General features: G+C 35.2%; 3 protein-coding genes across 9 annotated transcripts; 1 reads left to right on the top strand and 2 right to left on the bottom strand.

The window, feature by feature from the left end:
* Positions 1-4048: 4048 nt before the first annotated feature.
* LOC141708287 (protein ABIL2-like) lies at positions 4049-7836 on the top strand. Of its 7 annotated transcripts, none has more exons than XM_074511839.1 (11): positions 4050-4265; positions 4385-4443; positions 5106-5246; positions 5515-5597; positions 5688-5838; positions 5948-6047; positions 6216-6308; positions 6401-6443; positions 6574-6659; positions 6781-6935; positions 7208-7836. In XM_074511839.1, exons 3-11 carry the CDS (start codon positions 5139-5141, stop codon positions 7376-7378), a joined length of 990 nt encoding a protein of 329 aa, XP_074367940.1. In that variant the 5' UTR covers positions 4050-4265; positions 4385-4443; positions 5106-5138; the 3' UTR covers positions 7379-7836. The 7 variants fall into 7 exon arrangements, with proteins under 7 accessions (XP_074367939.1, XP_074367940.1, XP_074367938.1 ...); XM_074511840.1 differs by having other exon boundaries at positions 4053-4210; XM_074511841.1 differs by having other exon boundaries at positions 4129-4147.
* A 1410-nt stretch (positions 7837-9246) lies between these two features.
* LOC141708289 (putative phospholipase A2 homolog 1) lies at positions 9247-12234 on the bottom strand. Its single transcript, XM_074511846.1, has 4 exons — positions 11833-12234; positions 11704-11746; positions 11462-11581; positions 9247-9513 (listed from the first exon to the last, which is right to left on the bottom strand). The coding sequence occupies exons 1-4, from the start codon at positions 11935-11937 to the stop codon at positions 9335-9337; spliced, it is 447 nt and encodes a 148-aa protein (XP_074367947.1). The 5' UTR covers positions 11938-12234; the 3' UTR covers positions 9247-9334.
* Positions 12235-12300: 66 nt separating this feature from the next.
* Positions 12301-19896, bottom strand: LOC141708288 (uncharacterized). The gene is made up of 9 exons (XM_074511845.1): positions 19789-19896; positions 18832-19053; positions 17962-18229; positions 17428-17578; positions 14142-14364; positions 13964-14055; positions 13232-13367; positions 12807-13138; positions 12301-12578 (listed from the first exon to the last, which is right to left on the bottom strand). Exons 1-9 carry the CDS (start codon positions 19854-19856, stop codon positions 12328-12330), a joined length of 1743 nt encoding a protein of 580 aa, XP_074367946.1. The 5' UTR covers positions 19857-19896; the 3' UTR covers positions 12301-12327.
* Between the last annotated feature and the right edge of the window lie 4333 nt (positions 19897-24229).

The raw sequence follows: 24229 nt of genomic DNA on the forward strand, positions 1-24229 counted from the left end.
CTTGTGATGTGAGTGAGTGACTCAAAAATAATTATATATTTATATTTTTAGCAGTGCATTCTAAAGTTTGTACGGCTAGAATCAAAATAATTGCAAATAATATTTCAGTTATTAACATTTTCAATTTTTAACATTTTCAATTTTTAACATTTTCAATTTTTAACATTTTCAATTTTTAACACATTTTAACATTTCAACATTTTTATTTAATCAAATAATAAAAACAAATTTGTTATTTTTAAAAACAAAGTTTGTTTTGCAAATAAGTGACATAATAGTACTGAAGGTGCAGAAAGAAGCTATTTTTTTTGTAACTTCAATTTTTCTTTTCAAAATTGTGTTTTTTTTGAATTTATAAAACTAACATGTTTATAAGGAAAAGAGGACGGTATCTCTATAAATTTTATTAATTAAAAAAAATGTTACAATTGATTTGAGAGGACTCCTCTCTAAAAATAAGATACAAAATATAACAAATTTTAAAAATACAAGGCAAACAAATAGTATCAACTATTCAAATTCTTCTTCTTCTCGTGGATCGTTCGCTGACATACCCGATTCCGATGAAGTGTCCATCGTCATTCAAGTATCCTCTTCGCCGTCCGAATCATTTTTTTTCATCCCTTGTTGTCTCTTTGCCGCTTGATCCCAATCCTTTTTGCAAACACATATCTTGACCACATCCGGTGCAAGACTTGATCTTTTCTCGTCCAATACTCTTCTACCGGCACTAAAAGCAGACTCGGAAGCAATGGTAGAGGCGGGAACTACTAAAATATCCCTTGCAATTTTAGTTAATACCGGAAATTGGTTCTCGTGATTCTTCCACCATGTTAGTATTGAAAAATCCTCATCGAACTCATAGTTATATGAAAAAAACTCTCTAAGCATGCTAAATGAAGTTTGAGGTGTAGATGCATTTTCGGAAATTCTACACTTTTATTTTTTAGTTAGGATACCAAGCAATGTGGGATTAAACCTACTAGACTGGCTAGTCTTAGGTGGTATAATATTTTGAGTTCTAGGAGTGTATAGATCTATAAGACGGTGTAACAAGTCTAAACAATTTTGCACATAAAGCACGTGATTATATGAAACTCCTAATACCGAGTAATAATGTTCTAACATATTTTTTAAACCTTCTTTTCTAACACCGGGATCAATAAGACATGCAACACCATAAATAAAAGGAAATTCGGTAAAATATTCTATCCACTTTTTTTTCATATCAACAATAATTGCACCAAAACAATTATCTTCTTCATATGCTTTTAAAGTAGTAATAATATTAACACACTCAATAATAACAAGATGTACATTTGGCTCGTAAACGTAAGAAAATATCTTAGTACCACGTGCATAACAATCAAGAAAATCACGTACCCTATTTGCCAAGTCCCAATCATTTTCGGTAATAAGTCTATCCTCCACTTGATTTCTTGGATCGGAATTATATAACTCGGTGATAACTATCTTATATTTAATTGCCTCGCATAGTAATTTATAAGTCGAACAAATTCGGTTATTTGTTGAATACCCTTTTGAGCCGATAAATTGACAATGTGTGCACAACATCTAACATGCAAAAAAATATCGTCTAAAGTAGTAGGAATATCTTGTGCAATATAGTAAATAGCTTTATCATTTGCCGAAGCATTATCCAAAGAAATAGTAAACACCTTGTGTTGCAAATTAAATTCGTTAATAGTTTCGACAATTCTCGTCTTTATATTATAACCCGTGTGTTGCTCGTCCATAACATCAAAGGCAATTATTCGTTTTTTGTAAAAAATAATCAGAATCGATCCAATGCACGGTAACACAAATATATGGCTCACCGCAACTCGAACTCCAACAATCACTAGTTAAAGAAACCATGCCATCATAATCACGAAAAAATTCAATTAATTGCGCACGTTGACTATAATATTGTTTTTGTGTGTGACGTTTAAACGTGTTCCTAGGAATTCTTTTAAAAGCCGGGTTTATTGATTCTTTCATCATGTGCTCTAAATTAGGACTCTCACCGTGAGAAAAAGGTAACTCGTCTAGTGTAATATAAGTAGCAAAAGATTCGATCATTTTATCTCGACTATAGTTGAAAGGCATACCTCCACCAGGAGACGATGTCACAAAACCACCAATTTGTGTTTGTTGCGGTGATTCTCCGCGTGCTTCTCCACTTTCGTGACTTTATTTCGAAATTCCGTGATGCGTTTTCAAGTGTCGATCAAGTGTACCTGTGTCGGCACCTTTAGAGTGAAGAAACGGGGATTGATTTCGGCCGCTTTGAATACAAAGTAAACAAAAGCATTTAAATTTGTTGGGATCTTTCGGTACTGCCTGTCTCGAAAAATAATTCCAAACGTGCGAGGAATGTCTCGTAGACGTACAAGAGGACCCTGCAAAATTCGAACATATACAAAATTAATAATATACATCATTCGAATATATACAAAATTAACAATATATATATAAATTAACAATATACATATTCGAACATGTACAAAATTACCAACTTCCGAACATGCATCTAAATATCTCTAAAATATAATTTAGAGACGTCCTGGTCCAACAACTTCAAAATATAATGTAATAATAATTTACGTACACAATAATATAAACAATCAAAAGAAGCTGAGTCAATTATATGTACGGAGTCAAAATATAATGTAATAATAATTTCCAGTTTATACTATTCAAATTAATTCACTTTCAACAAACTACATTCTATTATATCTGGTGAAAAAGAAGAAAAATCACATCATCGTCAACAAACTAATCCTAGAAAGAGAAATAAAGGTTTGTGGCCCCAGAAATTAACAATAAGAACACGAATATGAACATAAAAACAAAAAAACTGAGGAAGAATTTTACCAACTTCCGGTCGAGGAGGTCGCATAGAAGTTGCTTGACTCGATCCCTGAGAAGAAATAGTACCCCTTCCTTCTTCCATTGTTCAGAAAGAATTGCCTGAAAAAATTGAACTCGCCGGAATTTGTTGCAGTGTTGCCGGATTTGTTCGAAAAAACCGTGTAACTTCGCCTGAATTTCTTTACGTGTGCGACTTGTGTAACTGACTAACTGTGTTGTTGTGAGTTGTGACTTACTGAGTGACTAGTGACCTGTGAGGCTGTGACTGTATTGTGAGCAGAGAGCTTGAGAGAACAGAGATAAATCGAGTGAGTGAGAGAGATTGAGAGATTGATAGTGAGACAGCTTAACAATGAGGTCGAGATTATTTATAGAGAATAAAGAGGTGAACGTTGGAGGAGGTTGCAGTTGCAGGTGAACGTTGGAGAGCTGCAAGTTGCAGGTGAACGTTGGAGAGTGCGCAGGTGACCGTTGTTTTGTTACGCTCATGTGCCGAATAATGGGCCGGTTAGTGCCGAATAACGGGCCGGTTAGTGCCGAATAACGGGCCGAATTACGACTAATCCAGTTCTTAATCGTTTACGAATCACACGGGCCGGTTCACGTGCCGTGCCGGTCCGTTCGCGGTTTCTGTACTCCTGATTCGTGTTCGGTTCGCCTCTAAAGCCGGTTAGTGCCGAATAATTAACCGGCACGCAACGAGCCGAGTCAAGCGAGTTTTAGGCGAGCCGGTTCACGGGCGGTCCGACTCAAACCGGCCGTCTGGCCACCTCTAGTTATGAGTGATAGAGTTCACTATTTTCCTAAATTTTATACTTTTCTCGTTTAAAATATGAGTCAGATTTAATAATTTTGAAGATGATAGATTAATAAATCTTACCTAATTATTTCTATTTCTTATGATTAGGGATATGTTCAAATCGGAATAAAAAAACTGCAAAAATGAAATATTTAATACTTAAATGGCACATAAAGAAATGTGATCTTTGTTTAAGAGTGAGATTATATTGTATTCCATCCAAAAAATAATAATGTAGCTCTAGACAAGGGCAATGATGAGAAGACAAACAAGTTCACAAAGAGTAGAATTTTGGATATATTAACCAAAAAAATAAGAATGGGATGGGGCAGTGGAGGCCCACTCCAGTTAAGTTTAAAGAAATTGCAGTAGTGGGTGGGGAGAGAGTGCATGCAACACAAATTTTCATCACCCCCCTCCCTCAGAAATCCTATATTATTCAGACACATTCATACGTGCCTGCCTCAATGGGATGTGTGTTTTAGCCCCCTTTCATTCTTTTTCATTGCTTTATCCTATTAACACATAGCCATTATTGTTAGTTCTCCACTTCTGTCTTTTTTGTTATTGTGCTTTTGTGTTTTTGGTATTGGTAAAGTCAAATTTTAAATCTTTTACAGTACCAACCCACTTAGACTAACTGTTTTGTAGAGCCTATTGCTTGTATAAATATTGTAAGTGTTTATTTTGTTTCACATTTGACCTATATAGGATACTTATAATCTGGGATTCAGATTCTTCTTGCTTTCACCTGCTCAACATTTTAGTAAGTAAGTCTGTCTGTCATTCCCTCTTCTTTTTTAGTTTATAACTGAATTCTCTGGGAGTTGGGGATGTGCATTGCATACTGATATAACACTATGATTTTTCGAGTAATTTGGAATAATTACTACTTAATTATGATGCCTGATGGTAAACTTTTTGGAGCTATGAGGTTGTATACTGTACTGGTCTGAACCAAACCAAAGTTACCCGCGGATTCCACCGGAAAGTAAGTATCGAAAAGTGAGATACGTAGACCTTATCCCGGTGACAGACCATTTCCTTGATGACTATGGTTCTGTTTTGGAATTATTAAATTGTAATGGTCTAATGTAGGTAATGGCATTTTGGAATGTGGTTCATTTGATAGAGTCTTTTTCAAGTTTATAAGTTAATGCAAGGCATATTTCTAGCTTAATCAATTTTAATTGTGTTTATGCTTTTAAGAACAATTTGTTTCCTTGGTTGTACTCTAGTTCTAGTTTTAGGTTCTTTATTTATTAGGTTTTCATTAGTTTAGGTGTTTTTGGTTTTTTAATTTTTAATAAAGTTTCATAATATGTTGGATTAATGTTAGATGATCTTGCATAATCATGTCTTGATTGCCTTTCATTACAGTTATAGATTCGTTTTAGGATTATGATTTAGTTTGTGGGAATGGTTGGTGCAGGATAAGGAAATTCTGGTTGCAAGCATCTAAAGAATGGAAACAATGGCATCAGCATCTGCAGCGATTCGCCTACCCCCAGATTCAGCTAACTACGATGAAGTTTCTATGCACCAAAGTTTGCTCTTTTCCAACAGTCTCGAGGTTTGTCTATTTTCATGATTCTCTTATATATTCTACATCACACTTATCTTTCACTTGGATTGAATCCATTTCTTTTCCCTATCAATTTTTTAACAAGTTTGCAAAAGTCAAGTACAATGCACTTCACCATTTGATAAAAGTCTGCCTAAGCATGTAAATGTAATCATGGGCTGGGAGGAAAATAAGACTGGAGGGCAATACATGCTTAGCTACATGAATACTTGAAAACCTTTTCAACTGACCTAAAGTTGTTATCAAAATTCTTCAGGATTTGAAGAACCTGAGAAATCAGTTGTACTTGGCTGCGGAATATTTTGAAAAATCATTCACCAATGACAACTCAAAACAGATGTGAGTACTTAAAAAGTCATGTAAATTAAGCTTAGACTTGGTACAATCTGTGTATCAGTAATATTTTACCTTTACTCAAACTTCATGCAGAGCGGTGGATGCATTAAAAACTTACACTATCAAAGCCCTTGTTAGTACTGTAGACCATCTGGGATCAGTATCCTACAAGGTTAATGATCTCTTGAGTGAGAAAATTGATGAAGTTTCTGTAACAAATATCCGAGTTTCCCACATTGAACAGGTATGCTATCTAAAATTTCTGCAAACATACCCCAATTTCTTTCATGTTAATGCACTAGATATTTGTATGCATTTCTGATCCTCTGCATTTTCGTGATCTGATATGTCAGCGACTGCGGACATGCCAGGCATATATAGACCAAGAAGGCCTCTCCCAGCAGTCACTGGAGATTAATACCCCCAAGCACCATAAGCATTACATCTTGCCAGGCAATAACATCTTCTTTTCAGTAGTCTATATTCCATATGCGTGCTTTCATTTTCTTTTCTTAAATCTTGTACTAGTTTCTAAGCACATCATTGAAAGTCTTTGCCTCTTTATATCTCTCTTTATCATGGGACATAACGGATATGGCTTGTTTCATGCTTCATGTTCAGTTGGAGCGACCATGTATGGTGGACACCGAAGTAAAGCAAAGTACGAAGGATGTAATCTTGATGATCAAGATGATTGGCGTGAAGTAAAGAACGGTAAAGCTTCTAAACTTGTGATTCTATTTCCAGAGGCTAGCATTCTGTACAACCAATATTTACTTGTAAGCTGAATGAATGTTTTCTTAAAGCTATTCGAGCTACAGTCAGAGAAACACCATTATCTTCAGTCAGGTAACTTCAAGCACAGCATCTCAAGTTCTTTCTTTCTTAATTAGCTCCAAAATTGATATGTATGCATTTAGTGCCATCCATTTGGCTGTTAAAGTATCAATATTTGAACTCTTTGCTTATTGTGACTCAGAAAAGAGCGTTCCCCGTCACCTTCTGCACTATCACAGCAACATCAGAGTTTAATGTTCAGCGGCAACGTGTCAAAACGATTTTTAGGTTTGCTTGACATCAAATCCCGCATCATTCAAATCTTCACAACTGTTTCTCTTCATTTTTTATGTTTGTAATAGTTAAATGTTTTCTAAAGTACAAATACATGTTGAACCTTGTGAAACAGAGAAGCGAACAGTTTCACCACATCGATTTCCTCTTCTACGTTTTGGATCCTTCTCTAGCAGGCCAGTGTCACCAAATTCGAGATCCAGCACTCCAAACTCAAGATCAACCACCCCAAATCTAAGTCGGCCTACCACCCCAAACTTAAGACAAGGGGTATGTTCTAATTCGTCAACTCAGTTTCTTACGAATAACATGTTCAAGCAAGCAGACGCATTTGGATTTAGATTTCATTCGATTCCAAGACGTTCAAATATAAGAAATGGCAACTCAATTCATGTCATTTGAATTCCACTATTCGGTGTGAAATTCATGTCCGCACACACAGTTTTACCCACTTTCTAGAGATTCTTCACTAAGCATAAGCGTTGTTGAATTCAATTGCTCATGTGTCGGTCATTGATTTTGTTCTCTTTTATATCTATTAGTATCTTTTGGAGTCCCGGAATTCATTTTCAATGCGTCACAATGTGGATGGAGAAAACTCCAAAGTGGGCGACCATATTCCCGGAAAAAGTAAACGTCTCCTTAAGGCGTTGCTTACTAAACGCAGACTAAAGAAAGATGATACACTATACACATATTTGGATGAATACTGATTTTTTTTATGCCAGAAGCAAATCCAAGGAATGTACAGAAGAAGATGAGATTACCTGATGTTTCTCTCTTAAATTCTCCATTCGCTAGAAGCCTATGACGTATTAAATCTCTGCACCTCCTCCCTTAAGTTGTTTGCAGTCAATGCAGTTGTCTATATATTTCTTATCTATACAGAGTAGGTTGTCACCATCATATTGTGTGGATGGTAGATTGTCTTTCCACAGAAGCTTTTCGTAGCTAGAGATCATGTTGATGAAATGATGAATGTATGGTTACAACTTACAGATATAGTAATATATTTCCAGGATGTCGCTTGCTAGTCAATCTTGTGATAATGTAACCGGTGCAATATATGAACTGTGGTCTGGGGTTCTAAGTTGTAAGAAGTAAGGGCCTCAGTTTCTGTTCTATTGTGTAAAAGAGTTAGAGTTGTAACGCTATTGCCTATGTCGTGAAAGCATCTCGACCATACCACCTACTAAATTAGAACACAAATACAACATATGGATATGGTATATGGGAAATGTGATGGTGTAAAATGACCGGAAGCTTAACTTTCTATTAAATAGATTTTATATCAGATAAAATTGCAAATGCTAGATATACGAAGTTTCAGATAAAATTACCTACGAATGACGATAAAAAGCAGCAAAATGATAGGACCTGAAATGATGCCAGAAGTTTATTCCTTGAGCAAACTCAATGTAAAAAACTTACAGAGAACAAGGATGAAGTCAGATTTTTGTTCCTTGACCAAACCCCTTAACAGATTTTGTGGCCAAAGCATGTTGTATAACAACAAAAGTGCTATATGATGATCGAAGAAATCTTGCTTCAACAGTGTTATATGATGATCAAAAAAATCTTGCTTCAACCACCTCAAAGTGTCTGAACAAAATAAAAATAAAATAATAAATGAAACCTGTTAAATATCACTGCCATGTTTAGCTCGTAAAGTTCAAATCAATCATAAGTTTTATCACACAATAAAATGATAGCAAAACAAGAATCCACATATATATGTAAAATTCTTTCATTGAAAGACAGATACTATAAGGAAGTACAATGTTACAACTTTTACTGGAACTCACATTAGAATCCATTTTTTAAAGCATATGTCTTAAAAAAAAATTCTCGCATCTTCCAAAGATTGAAACTTTTGATACATATATGGAACACCATTTCCATCCACATTTTCAAAAATCCCCCCCCCCCCAACTCAAAATCATCTTCCTCAACATCAACAAGTTCCTAATCTCATCAATGTTAACAAGAATTTCGTTTTTTCCAAAATTATCTTCATATTCAAAGTCATCAAATCGCGGGGTGTTAGGCTCATTGTTAGTTTCACCTAACACTTCATTCGTACTTAAATCATCAAGATGTAATGCATGATCAACTTTTTTTTTCTTCTCGTTTTTCTCTTTTGAACTAAACATGCAGAGCAAATAATTTATCCGCCATAATAAATAACAAATTTAGAGAGAAATGATACCTTAAATTTTGTGGATCTTCCCTCAAGTTTTGGAAGAAATCGCCAAGAACACAAGAGTTTGGTTGGTACTTTTTGAGGTGCGGAATGTGAAGCAGAAGAGAACAATGCGAAGGATAGAGGGCAAGGGAACGAGACGTACCAAAAGTTTCCGCGAAACATAAATATATATTTTTTTAAATCAGAGCTGCCCATTTCTCGATCCAACAGTTTAAAAACAGATTGTTGTGAAAATCGCCCCTGGCGGACTGGACGCCATTACTAATTATCAGGCCCACACTAAAGAACCGTTTAAACTACAAAACAAAAAAACAAAAGTGGACTCCAATTTCCAAAGATATAGAAAATGCTTAAAAAAAAGCATAAGAATGGTTCTTTAGTTTTAAAATTGTTGCAGTTGATTACACAAAAGAATGACTATGCTAAATCAAAATTCCATTTTTGAATGAGTGTGTTGTTTAAATCAAAGTTCAAGCTTGGAGTTTCCAAACTGGCTAAACATTATGGCCATGTCCATACCCTGATCCATTGTAGGCACAGCCACGTCGATAGGACAGACTGTTGAAAACCCGGGCTTTCCAGATTTTTGTACTTTCTTTATGCAGCGCTTGAACTTCTGATGACATTTCACGTTATTCATACCTGAAAATATGGAGACATCGTTGTTACAACTGCCTTTGGTATGTCTGCGAGACTTCTATCAAGTCCCTTTTTTGCATAATCACATCAAGCATGACTTCTAGTATAAAATTATCAGTCCACAACAAAATGTGATCAAAGTGCAATATTCATTTTTTTTTAGCCAAAGTGCAATGTAGGAATAAGAGAGGCTGGATTCTAGAAAGGAAAATCCGGCTCTCACTTTAAGGTTGTAATGATACAATCGATTTAAATATAGAAAGAACCAATGGATAATGAAAGGCACATATAATTTGCTAATTTTATACCACTGTTTATCCTCAATTACGTACACTCATCATTGCACCAGACTATCTGGGGACCTGGAGATTTCTAGTTTGCAGTTTAAGTAATATGATCTAAATAACAAAATCCACCAACATTTTCCACTTGTGGACTCACTACTAGGCCACCTCTAGAGATATTTCACCAAGAAAAAAAGAGCTAATTACATGACTCTTGGATATTCAGCTCTCTGCTCATTCTGAGAAAGCAAATTCAGGACAAAGTATATATAAAAAAAACTTCACTTGCCAGAGTTTAATCCTCATTTTTCATTACATTCTGGCCAGAAAACACAAGAACAATTACCTTCCATGTTTAAAAGTTGACTTCAAAATCCAATTGGGTGGCACCCTTGAGGGGTGCCAAACATGTCCAACACATCATAAAAAATAATTTTTTATTTTACCTTCCATCTTCATAATTACCACCCTCCAAGTCCAATAGTTAATATCCCACGTAAGATGCCTAAATGGTCCACAAACATATAAAAACTAGGCAAAATATATAACAAGTATGGGTAATATATATTTTTAGTGCAACCAAGTTTTTTCTATTTAAAAGGCCAAAAGTTGACAACTTCTCTTGGCACCTCTTGGGCACCCTTGTGACTCAAATAGAGAGGCACCCGAGAGTGTCATGACACGTAGGATTTGGCATCCTTCTTGACTCTCCTATTGGAGATGCTCTAACTGCACAGTCACCCACTTGCCTTTACAAAGCCTTGACCCCTTTACAAGCCGAGGGTAGGAACACTACGGCAAGATTCCTTTTGATCATGCTTAATTTGTAACAATTATGGAAAAGGATTCAAGAAAATTAATGATGAAGTCAAAAAAGACATGATAGCATTTTAAACAAACAAGCATGCAATTAGAAGATTAAAGTCTTTTGGCTAATTATCTCTCCCTTTCTATATACTAATTTCTTTTCTTTCTAAAGTAGGTTCCAATCCAAATAAGACCATAAAATTAAAAACTAGTTGTTGCAACGAATGGAATGAGAAAAAATGTAAGGGAACTAAGAGATTGAAGAGAAGGTTAAAAGACAAATAACATTCTATGATGATGTTTGTAAATGATACGAATAGGAAAAATGTATGAGCATCGACTTTTAAATAGGCGTGGCATTTAATTCTAGTTTATCTTTATGATAATGGAAACTATGAATACATTCCCACAAAATAGGACACATCTCATTCTATTTCCCCAAGCCATTTCATTCCTCCCAAGCAGTTAAATCAGAGGTTAAGATTGTGAAGATACAGCAAAGTGAAATCGTTACACGACCATAAAGATAAATCGTATCCATTATTGCTGCCTTACTGATGAGCACAGTGTTAAGACAAACAATCTTATCAACCTTCAGAAAACGACTCCACCTCAATAAAAACACAAACTACTTCCCTTTCTACTATACTATTCTAAATCGTTACTAAATGTTGCAGCTGTATTATTAAAGATGAAGTAATTCTCTTCAATTTAGTGAAACACATGACTTCTGATTATCGTTAAATGTCACAAAACCACACGGAATCGACCTTTAAATTAAATATAGCTCCGAGGCAGGTCCCAAAAAAATAAAAAATAGTTACCTATGAATTGTTGATAACAGAAATTAGCAGGAGTACCTTTTTGTCCAACGCAATCATCATGAACCTTACAACAAGCGTCGAGGTCATCACAAGGCTTCTCACCGGGACATCCAGACCATCCAACTCCACAATACTTCCCGTACCTTATCCCAATAGCTTAAAACACAATACACAACTATCATAAGTTGCTTAATGTAAAAGAGTAAAGCAAATCCATTAAAAGAAAATCATAAAATAAAAATCACACTACCAATAAAAACTTAAAAAATAAAACTCACTATCGCAATTTTGAGCCACGCATGTGGTACTGCATGTCACCTCCTGGACAACATTCTAAGATTTAGAATTTTGTACAAACAGAACACACACATTCCACATGCATATATTGTAATGAAAAGGACAGGTACCTGTGAATTTTCATTGGATTGCCCAATTTGGAAGAGGAAGCACATGATGATGACAGTGAGGATACATGCAGGTGACAATACTGCCGGAAAAGTACGCCGGAGCATTCTCGGATCTTGTTTTTCTGGTCTTGTTTTATACTGTGCGAGAGATTCTATGTATATAAAAAAAATAAGGTATGAAACTGAAAGTGATTACAAGTTCGTTTTGGAGACCAGGTTTTATGAATTATTAAAGATTTTCTTAAAAAATACTTGCTGAAATCGTGCACTCACGCAGCAAAATTTTGATTTTTACAATTTCCTTTTGTAGATGTATAAAAAATTTCTCTACCAAATGACTATCATTTTTGCATATTTAAAAACAATAATTTAATAAAGTTTGATTCTTTTCAGAAAACCGAAAATAAAATTCAAGGGAGATGTGTCACACACACGTCTACAATATACATGCAAATATGCAATAGAATATCATTTAAAGAAGAAGTATATGTTTCATTAATGTTGAATCATTTGTTTGTATTTGGTTCTAAGCATAGACAATCTTTTTTGGACAGCAAATTTCTCATTCTTCCTCCCCATTTTGTCAAGGTAGAACAAAATCTTTTTAAGAGTTCCTATAACCTCCTCGCTATCGTCTCCAAATGCTTTCTCTTGAATTTGCAGGACCCTTTGGAGATGTCCCAGTAGCTCCTTGTCATCCTTCTCCATTCTGCTTTGAATGGATACCAAGCAGTCTAGTGCCTCGCCTGAAATTCAAATTACATACGTAAGGTGTAGAACGATAAAAAGCAGAAGAGCTAGAAACGGAAAGATGAAGTGGAGACGGTAGCAAGGATCATAATCAAGAGCAAAGTGCCAGGATTGGGGAGTTTGCAGCTTTTAAGATAAACCAAACCATAGAATTTTGAAGTTATTTCATTATTCATTGTGGTGCAAATGAAAAAAAAAACGTTGATATTGAAGGCAAAGCTCACCAACTGGAAGAGAATCTTTTCCAAATGCCTTCTCACGGATTAGTAAAACCTCCAAGGCAAGTTGCTCGGCTTCTTCATTTTGGTTTAAGTTGTATAGAGTAATTGCTAGATTTAACTTTGGAAAGGTAATGGACTGATCATCTGGGGTCACAGTCTTTGACATGATTTTCAAACTTGTCCTAAGCAGTCGCTCAGCCTCCACGAAATTCTTAGAACGTGAATATGAGGTTGCAAGATTTATAAGGTGGCTTACTGAGTCGGGATGCTCTTTGCCTTTATGTTTCTCCGTAATTAATAAACATTCTTTCAGCAAAGTACGACCTTCATCTCCTCTACATAAAATAGAACAAATGTTATAAGAATACGATATCAACTTGGTGAGTTCATCTTTGTGGACATAAAAGACATAAAATACCAAAAGATACCTTCCTACTGAGTGCAGTAATTCTGCCAAGTCAATCATTATTTTCTCCACTACGCCATCATCTGAATTCACATTTTTTGAATTTTTTAAAAGCAGCAAGGCATTTTGGTATAAAAGAATGGCTTCGTCAACATCACCTGCAACAAATTTAACAAATATTTGATAATTTAACAAGTGTTTGATAATATCCAACAGATTTTTAATGCATAGCAGGTAGATGAAATAAAGGACAATGCTGGACCTTAAATTAGTGCAATTTTTCCCCTCCCCACGAGATGCATATTTAAAACTGCCATCTGTACATTCTTTCATTTTTCTCACCCTCTTCCACATGTATAATTTCATAAATCACTTCTGGGTGTAACAAAGTACTAAGACTTTAATGTCTCTAAAACTCAACTACGTCAACGTATTTTTAAAGGCTAAGCAGAGCACTTACCAGATATTACATCTTAGTGGCAGGATGAGGTATTATGGGAATCTACAGATGGCTCATTTCAGTATAGAAGTAGGTAAGATATTTCTCATGATTTATTTTGTCATCGTCTCACCTTGTCATTGTACTTGCAGAATTTGACCTTATAGGTCTATGTTTTATGTTAATTATGGCCTCTATGAGGAAGCAAAGTCGACGGAAAAGTTATTATACATAAACACCACAAGTGAAACCGGAAAAATAAGGGATTAAGAAACTTATCACTTATTTGACTGTAAGAATAGCTATAAATATTACCTTTTGCACACTTCACATTAGCTAGGGAGCACAGGGTCATTCCAACTCTTTCATCATCCTCTCCATATAACTTCTTATATATATTTAAAGTTCTACAAAATTGCATTAAAGGTTATATGAAGTAAAGTATTTTGGAGAAATATATTAACAATGCCAGCTTAATGCAAGAAACATCAACCTGTTAAAAGCATTTTCAGCATCCGTAGTTTTTCCCTCTTTCATTAAAAGATTTCCTAGAGCAAATAAAGGCAACACCAATTGCTCGCTTTCTGCACCCATATTAGTTTCCAGTACAGTGATTGCTCGATGATACATGTCTGTTGCTTTTGTTGCTCTCCCAATTAAACCAAGAACTTTTCCTACCCCCAGAAGTGGTGTAACAAGAAGAGTGCTATTATTCCCTACAAAAAGAAAATTATCATATGATCAAACCTTCTTTTAGCAAGGCATAATGAAACAAACTAGAATTGTAAGGAACTGACGAGCTAGCATGGATCAGAAAAGAGTTGCATTAAATCACAAAAATTGTTATCCAATGATCTCCCATAAATTGACCCATTCTAATCGTAGGAAGATTATAAAGTTTCTGCAAGGAAACCTATACATCAGTCTGAAGGCTGGAATTATAAAAATTGAAAAGAAAATCAATGAGGTAATAGGACTAGTGACTGCTCGCCTCTTCGAAACCTATATGATATAATACTGAATTCATATTCATAATCCTATCCAAATATAATACTGATGTATCACTCTCATATAGAGTTTTTAGGTGCATTTAGATTGCATAATAAGATTATCTACTTCATTTTTTAAGCCCGTAAAAGGAGCCTTTGTTGATTACGTAGACTCAACCCGGTTCAAATATTCAAATTTGTGGGAGGAAATGGAGGGAGCAGAGAAAATGAAGATAAAATAGGTGAACACGATTCTGTATTTTTCGAAGAAGTGAATGCTCAAAGTAACATATGGTACAAGTTTAGGTTAAATATGACACCTCATACAACAACTACTTCAAGTATGATTATGGGAGGATATTATATTAGCCGGTTCATGAGCATTAGGAGTCGATATTTCTGTCTGTGGTGTTAATTGGATATTTTTCTCTTACCACTCTGATTAGTTTCAAGGTGTACATGATAATGGATAGAGAGGTTGATAATTGTGGTTGCCATATTCCGTGTAAGTTCTCTTTATTTTAAAATTATCATGCACACAGGGGTTGCTCATAAAAGGCTCAAATAACAGTGTACGAATATTCCCCAAATGCCATGACTCGTGCTACTCGAAAGCCAACCCTGTAAAATTTCCAATTAAGACTTTTCACCAATCCCGAAATATTACACGTATTCACGTATGTACATACACTGGCACACATGTACACACCCGTATATTCACATTTACAAATACAACAGTGATAAGAATGTCGAACATCGAATGAAGAAAAAAGACTATCGGGGAGAAACAGTTGGCGTACGAAATGCAGAGGGGCTTCTCACAACCAGAACTATAGGTGTTTCAACTGAGAATCGGATCTTAAAAAGTAGCCTCTGGGAAAATTCCGCACCCATGCGCACCACAGCCTTAAAATATGGGAATACGCCAAGTGTCGCACTCCGTACGTACGCTGCCGCACACCTTGCGTACCTAAGGGACGAATCCCTGCTTTCAAAGTTTTCGTTTCTCTTTTTAGTATGATTAAGCAAATTTTATACTCCAGGAAGTAGGTACTTTAGGAAGTAGGAACTTTAGTGGCAAAATCATCATTCATGTTTATGGTTTAAAAGTTAATAAGCAAATATGCAAGTGCGCAACTCGAGGATACGGAAATTCTACAAGTCCTGGGAGTTCAGAGCTTTCATAAAAATATTATATAAATACATATAATTCGTTAACAAAACCAAGAGCTCGATTTAAATTAATGAAACAATCAAATACAATTTGTCAGCCTTGATAAATTTATCAGCCTTAATAAGACATAAAGACATAATTCTCAATATATATATATATATACGAAGAAGTCAGTAACATCTTCTTTTCAAACTCACCTTGTACACAATATACAAATACAAGTCATGTACTGAGATTATATTTGCAACAATTAACAACTAAAAGTATTAGCAGAAGCATATGAACAATAAAAAATTCAATAACTAAGCATAATAAGTTGAGGTACTGAGATAGTCAAGTCAACAAATAGTCAATGACAATGCATTCACACCGCAAGTTTGATAACACATATCTCAATTGCACTAAAGAAATAAATCAATTCAAATATCTTGTTCACACACTTCTCGATTACATATATCGATTGTGATGAAACGGTTTCTCCAGAGAAGATAGAACACAAAAAGACAATGTTGACCAGAAAAGACGTCGGGAGTATTCATCTGAAATACACAATTTGTTCTTCTCGCAGCCCTGCCCCAACCTCGTCACATCCCCGTACTAACCTCGTCACATCCCCGTGCCCCAACCAAAACAAAATTACGTGCGTAGTTCAGCAACCCACATCCAATCCCTGCTTCTTATTAAGAGTGACTTATTCTTTCTTTTATAATCCATTATTTAGAGTTCTACACAAGTAATAAATGTCATGACCCTGAACTTTTATTAACAAGATTTGGATATGGATCGTAGAACTATTTCACGGGAACAATAGACCTAATCCAAGTAGTTAATTGAAAGATCAATATGAAAGTTGAGAGACTAGGAATCCTCGGCACAAATAGTTGGTGCAAAACTTTTTTCTAAATGGATGTGGTGCTAAAGGATATTTTGTTAACCATTTAAATTTATAATAAGAGGGGTTTTCTATTATTAAATCATCTATAAGTAAGGGGAAACAAAATCAGATTAATTATCAAGTTAATATTTGGATGAACGCTTATTAATAGAGAAATTTTGTTGAAGTGTTCTCTTCGTTTAATTACCTATAAATTTCCTAATATAAATTCTTTGTCACGTGTATAAACTATAAATTATACAAAACAATTTGATGTCAGACCTTCACTGTCGAAACAATACTTTATCTAATCAATTACACTATAATATTTGTTCTGCCTAACAACAGAGTACCATTATTCAGAGTGAGTTAACACTTAACATAACCCAATTATAATTTAGCAAAAGAAAAAACATGACTCAATTACAACCAACCTTTGTGTTGCTCAATATACATCAAATATATTAGAAGAATCGAGTATTAAAATAGTAAATGACTTTTGGAGGATGCACTACTTTGGTAAAACTTAACCAGTAAGGTATTTCTCAAGTCTAGTTGACCCGGTCACTAGTAAAGATGCAGTTAATAAAGAATACAGATGAAATAACATATTATGTCACCAAAATTCTTGAAGTTCAAGCCTAAAACCCAACCAATGTTGTAATATTCAGATTTGTTGAGTGCCACAAGTAACATGCAACATAAATATGCGTTCTATCATCAAAATAAAAGACGCTCTTACCATATCTTCCCTCTATGATTGCAAGAGCCCTCTTGTACACATGCATGGAACTCTCAAACTTTCCTAAAGTCGTATACATACTTCCCATATGAGTTAACACTGAATCAAGAAGAGGCTCATCATCCATCAATTCTTTAACAACCTTGTTTAACTATAAGCATAAACAAAAAATAATAACGTCAAAAAAAATTTTGGTAAGAAAATTTCAAGAGACCAAATTTGTAAGGATAAATGTATAATACAAATTAAAAGTTCAACACTAATAACGTACCACAGAAAAATCAAATTTATCCTCATTAAAGTTTCTCTTTAAACTTAGCGCTACTCGTCATCTTTCTAATAAGTATACTAGTGTCTAGTATACGGTAGGAGACAGAGAATCTATAGAAAAATTACAACTAAGAAGTACTAATAATTTCAAATAATACTCACATGGTTATTGAGCTCCTTAATTGTGTCACTATGTTCTTATGATGTTAAAACCCACATAAAATATTAATAAACATTATATATTACTAAAATTGAAGAAATTACCAAGTTCAACAAGAATCCAACCATCTTAAGGTCTCCAATGGCTACGTAACCCAAGGCTATGACATCAAGAATAGCAACTTGTTCTATGCCTTTATCTCCTGCTTCAATCTGTTGTTTCACAACTTCATAATTGGCTTCAAGTAGTTCCAACGCATCATTGTTGTTACCCATCCTAATCAAAGACTTGATTTCATCAAACAAATCTTGCAACATTAGTTCAAGATCGTTGTCAAAGGACTTCTTTGATATTTCAGGCTTCCCACTAGATCTGTTCATAACAAGGATCAAAGATATCCGTAACTATAGAACATTCTTTAAAGATGAAAATGAAAACATATACGCCTATGTTATTTTAGTAATATATATATATATATATATCCATTTTTAATGGCAGTGCCAGTAAAATGGCAGTGCAATAAATCTTGGAAATATAAGGAAAAGCTTGACACGGATCTCATGGATGCCAATTTCCTAAAGGAATATCTATTTTACAATGCTAAAAGATTGCTAGAGATGTGAAACACCGGCATTTAGTTTTAATTATTAAAGACTATTATAGTAACTTGCTGGAAATTAGTCGCAAAGAACTACAATATAGGATTCAATAAGAATAATATCAAATAAGATTAAATCAGTTATACAAGGAATAAATATCAAAAATATATTATGATATACCACTTAACTTCTGCAAAGAAGTTGCTAGATAATTTCTGCATAATTCTGTCATTTTAAATCTTCTGAAAGATGCAACATCAAAAACTATAAAAAACAGGTTGTATGCTTTGTGTATGAGGTGCATTTCTGCAGGATTTTTCTACATGGCTAGAGAGCCTCGAACTAAGTGATCAAGAATATTAATTATGTTCTCACCTTTGAGAATCACTTGAACCCCATACATTTCTTTCAAGTGCACTGTCCAAGTTTAATGAGCCAGTTGTAGCAAAACATCTTACAGAAGTGTGGCAGCAAAAGACTCCACTATCAACCACGTAGTTGGCAAGTTTACGATTGTGGTTACTGAGACAAAGGGATATAGAGATGATATGTGCTGGCAACTGGACTGAGTGAATGCCTATAAACATTTGACTCATCCTGAAGAATCAATAATCCCCAATAATCAATGCACTTAAATTTAAATATGGATATATTCAGTATGTACATCTACGTTAGCACCTGACAGATAAAGACCTAAGTCCAAAAATTGCTGAAAATGCAAAGAGTTGAGATAGACAAAAAAACAGAAAATAACATAACAAATAGTAATAAGAAATGTATGATTGCATTGATTCTCCTTTGATGCCTGGCTTAAGATAATCCATCGAAATAGTTATCCAGTAAATACCCCTCCATTCCCCTTATGATAATATACCTGGCTTATGACAATTCATCCAAATAGTTATTCAGCAAACACCCCTCTACGTAATCTTTACTAGCTCAAAGATTGTTAATGTCATCACGGTATCCTAATAGAACCAGAAACAATAAACTCCAAGAAACCTACAAATTGTTGGTATTCAACACGATAACAGCTAAATGCTAAAACACTTAAACTTCCTTATGTATTTCTCAAAAATTCAAAAGTTAGGAACTTTATGCATTTAAACAAGAAATGAGACATAATGGAGATTATGGAGGCTCAATTAACAACATAAATTTCTTAATTAGCCAAAAATCAGAAACCCCACTTAAGAAATCATCTACAACTCCCATAAAATTAAATATGTTAGCTTTCACTAAAAAAACAAGAAAGTTAAAAAAGATATAAACTTTAACAAAATAACAATTAGATATGGTAAAAAAACATTTTAAAAGAAAATTTAAAGTTACCTGTAGTAATTTGAAGATAGAAATGGAGGGTTGAGAAGTGAAGCTGTTGTAGCTGATGAAGCACCCATTGTTTTGTTATAGCCTGCAACAACTATATCACCTAGAAGATATATACATACATGTTTATATATTTATTGTAGATGAATTGGACTGCTTTAGCGGCTGATTAATTGGGTCAGTGGAAAAGCCCATCCTGGCCCTTTTGTATTGCTCAAGGCCCACTTGGCGCGACAAGCTGAAGCGCTAAACAGTTTAAATTTATTTTCTGACAAATCTACCAACCAAAACCGCAGTAGGGCATTTCGTACTTTTTTCCCCTTTTCTTAATTTTGTTGTAAGTTACAATATCGTCAACGGTTCAACACAAAGATCAAAACTTAGGGGTCATTTGTTAACCCCTGTACCATATCAAAAGTATTGGACGAGACTTGAATCAACTGAATCAACTGTTTAGATTGACCTGTTTAGATTGTTTGATAAATTTTTTTGTTAGCTGTACGAGCCAATAATTTAGCTGGACGACTCATTCAAAAAAATATAGCTGGATGGTTCATGTAACCTCAAGGATATAGTAAGTTTTATCAAGTGATATCAAGCCACTAGATCATAATGCAAAAATATAATATATTTATTTATAATACATAAGTGATTTTCTTAAAAAAAGTATAAATTAAAATTTCATGCCATATATTAATTTTATTTAACATTTATACTTATATTTTTAGTTTTTAAATATGTTTATATTCAAATAATTATGTGGATTTTAATATGAATACATTTGTCTAAAATTTGTTTAATAATTTTAAAATTAAACTTACAATTATATATTTTTCATGTTTACGACTGAAAATATTGTTTACTCTTTAAATGGATAATATTTATTCAAAATATAGGTATGTTTTTATTATTAAATTTTCAAAATACGTGTAAATTGTTATTTGATTATTAAGATTAAAATACAAATTAATTTTTACATATATGTAAGGATATGATCAACAAATATTATCGTTCAGAAATTTTGATATTTATTTACCAAACAGGATTAATAGTCCAGCATTCAGATTATCAATCGTTCAGAATTTTAATCGTCCAGAAAAAATGATTCAGATTTAACAAATGACCCCATAGTGTAATTTAGGAAGTATTATTAGTCATAGTTAAATTTTTTTCGACATTATTAAGCTGAAATATTGTTAAAAACACTATATGTAAATAAGAAATATTTGATATAACGTTCTCAAATTCGACACTAGAAAATTTGGTTATCATACTAAAATCTAAATTCAAATAATATGTTTACTAATATACAATCACCAACTGCTCCGGAATTAAAAAATATATTTTTGTACTCCAAAATAAATCAAAATATTTTTAGGTTAAAGTTTTAACAATAAAATTTTCAAATTTCACAAATATTTTTCTTTTTTTCTATAACTCTTTTTCAACAATTTCAAGTTCAAAACTTAAACTCTTAATGTATTAAATGAAATTAGAGTTTTTATTTAAGGCCCCGATAGGGATAAATAAATTCTAATTATATAATTAGATATTACATTGATTATACAAGATGTGGGCTGCTAGACCCAATAAGAAGATGTATGATATTCGGATAATGATATTCAGACCAAAAAGGTTAACATATTGATCAGGCCTGATGGACCAGATCAGGCCTGATGGAACAAAGAAGGCCTAAAACCCTGATTATTAATTATTTTCATAATTAATTAACAAGGGGAAAATCAGCTATGGAAAAGAGTCCCAATAAGGACATAAATCCTTGTAGATTGGCCTCCAAGGAACCTCATAGGATAAGGAATCAGCTTCCTACTTCCTAGGACTCCAAAGTCCATTCTAATTCAGAGACTGGACCACCAAGTCTCATATACCAAGTCCAATTCAAGAACCACCAACATCTATATAAGGGGATTTACCCCTCAATCAGAACTACGTTTTTGGCTTGATTCTCTAATTCATAGAGATATGTAGGCATCTCGTAAAGGCAGAGTTAAGCTACGAAACACGAGAGCAATCATTAAAGATCTTGAGCTCCCGAACCTTAGTAATAAATACAGCAATCATATATCTTAGTTTTTAATCCATAACATTTGGCGCCGTCTGTGGGACAAGCACAACAACAACCATAGCGAGAACACGGAGAACAGTTAGAGCCCTTGAAAGAACCCAAGTGATTTCGTCAACTGTGGAGATACCTCCTCATTCAACCTATGCAACCACGCAAGGAGAAGCCCAGATAGGGGCAACTGAACCTCAGCCACAAGGGACGATTCCCTCGGCTATTCAAGGTACGAATCCCCAAGTTCAACAACTACATACACCTGTGAATTCTCGACCCATCGGGTACGAATATTCAACTGTCGTAACTATTAACCCCCCTTATGGGATGCCCCTTTACCCCGAGGTTGGAGGAAGTGGACATGCTGGACGGAGTGAAGCACGAGGGCGATCGCCCCCATACATACGAGGTTTGGCTCCTATCCCTGAGGATCAAGAATTTTGTGTTCCTTACACTGAGAGAGACTCTGAATCTTCGAATGATGAAGTAGCCCCAAGAAGGAGACGTGCTGGCAAAGAGCCGATGACTGATGGAAGCCAACGCCCTCAAAGCACCCAAGGGACGAATCTCCAAGAAGTGCAGGAAAGAATCAGGGCTCACGAGGCTGAGATTCAAAGGCTGAGGCGCGACTTGGAGGCGCACCAAACCACCAGACCCCCAGTACCTCCTAGGGGGAGAAATCCTCCTCCTATCATAGACCTGGATGGTCCAGTGCAGAGAAGGGTTGTTGTCCCAAGGGCTGATCCAAGCAATCTTCTTCCCCCTGGAGATCCTGATGATCCTACTCCACCCTTCACTGAAGATATAATGAATGCCCATATCTCAAGGAAGTTCAAGATGCCAACTATAAAATCTTATGACGGCACGGGAGATCCCGCTAATCATGTTAGAACATTCTCTAATGCACTGCTGTTGCAGCCCGTGAATGATGCTATTAAGTGTCGGGTCTTTCCTCAAACCCTGTCGGGTATGGCTCAAAGGTGGTATAGTCGTTTGCCCCCGAACTCTATTGGATCGTTCAGAGAATTAAGTCAGGCTTTTATTAAGTAATTCATTAGCGGGAGAGTACATGAGAAAAGTTCAGCATCTCTTATGAGCATTGTGCAGGGAACAAAGGAATCCTTGAGAGACTATCTGAATCGTTTCACAAAGGAGGTTTTAAAAGTCCCAGACCTTGATGATAAGGTAGCCATGATAGCACTGCAACAAGGAACTAGGGATGAGTTTTTGAAGATGTCCTTGGCCAAACGCCCCCCTGAAAGCATGTTGCAGCTCCAGGATAGGGCAGTGAAGTACATAAAGGTGGAAGAAAGCATGAGGAAGACCGTAGTGAGTAATGAGCCCACTTGAGGCAAGAAGCGAAAAACTCATCTGGAGTATATCGCTAAGGACAAGTATCCTAGAACCGAGCAAAACCTTGATTCAACCCCAAGAAGGGAGGACCTGGGCAAAAGTTCACTGAATACGCTAAGCTGAATGCTCCTAGAAGCCAGATCTTGATGGAAATCGAGAAAGATAGAGATATTCGTTGGCCTAAGCCCTTGAAGGCTGATCCTGCAAAGCTAGATAAAAGCAAGTATTGCAGATTTCACAAAGATGTGGGTCATGACACCGATGAGTGTAGACAGCTGAAAGATGAAATTGAGTTCCTCATTCGAAAAGGAAGATTGAACAAGTACACTGGAGAAGGAGGGGATAGAAATAACAACGTGAGGAGAAACTTTGATGATCGAAGGAGAGATCCAGAAGATCAGGGGCGAAATCCCCAACCTAGGGGACCGGTGATAAATACAATCTTCAGAGGAGCACGCCCCCGAGGGCCTGTGATCAACACAATTTTTGCAGGACCAACTGCTGCTGGGTTATCCAAGAACTCCAGGAAAGCGTATGCCCGAGAAGTTATGCATATTATTGGGGAAGCACCGAAGAGGGCCAGGACAGGAGTAACAATGTCTTTTGATGATTCTGATCTGGAGGGTGTAAAATTTCCCCATGACGACCCGTTGGTTATAACCCCGATAATATGGAACAACCCAGTGAGAAGGGTCCTTGTGGATAATGGTACTTAGTGGATATCTTGCTCCATGACACCTTTTTGAGGATGGGATATAATGACTCCCAATTGACCCCGACCGACATGCCAATATATGGGTTTGCGGGAGTGGAGTTGTGACGACTGAGAATTTTGCGACGTAATTAGTCAACAAAGTATGAGTTATGAGATGTGATTATAATTATGTGACTAAGTGATGATTAATTGTCTTATCTGTATACTAGAGTTTAGGAGCGTGGATATAAACGTTCCAATTTGAAGAGTCAGCTTAGAAATATAGCTATGGTGTCGGGCCGTCAGGTAGAACGGAACCC

This window comes from Apium graveolens, chromosome 2 (genome assembly GCF_009905375.1).
Source record: "Apium graveolens cultivar Ventura chromosome 2, ASM990537v1, whole genome shotgun sequence".
Taxonomy (NCBI): Eukaryota; Viridiplantae; Streptophyta; class Magnoliopsida; order Apiales; family Apiaceae; genus Apium; species Apium graveolens.

Bases quoted from the DNA above. Each gene is read 5' to 3' on its own strand.
- LOC141708287 (XM_074511838.1), top strand. From the start codon at position 5,139: ATGGAAACAATGGCATCAGCATCTGCAGCGATTCGCCTACCCCCAGAT. The intron at 5,247-5,514 runs GTTTGTCTATTT...AAAATTCTTCAG, and splicing joins TCTTTTCCAACAGTCTCGAG to GATTTGAAGAACCTGAGAAA. The intron at 6,444-6,573 runs GTAACTTCAAGC...ATTGTGACTCAG, and splicing joins ACACCATTATCTTCAGTCAG to AAAAGAGCGTTCCCCGTCAC.
- LOC141708289 (XM_074511846.1), bottom strand. From the start codon at position 11,937: ATGCTCCGGCGTACTTTTCCGGCAGTATTGTCACCTGCATGTATCCTC. The intron at 11,747-11,832 runs GTACCTGTCCTT...AATGTTGTCCAG, and splicing joins AATCCAATGAAAATTCACAG to GAGGTGACATGCAGTACCAC. The intron at 9,514-11,461 runs GTACTCCTGCTA...CCATATTTTCAG, and splicing joins TGATTGCGTTGGACAAAAAG to GTATGAATAACGTGAAATGT.
- LOC141708288 (XM_074511845.1), bottom strand. From the start codon at position 19,856: ATGGGTGCTTCATCAGCTACAACAGCTTCACTTCTCAACCCTCCATTT. The intron at 17,579-17,961 runs GTAATTTCTTCA...TTATGCTTATAG, and splicing joins TTGGATTCTTGTTGAACTTG to TTAAACAAGGTTGTTAAAGA. The intron at 14,056-14,141 runs GTTGATGTTTCT...GCAATTTTGTAG, and splicing joins GCTGAAAATGCTTTTAACAG to AACTTTAAATATATATAAGA.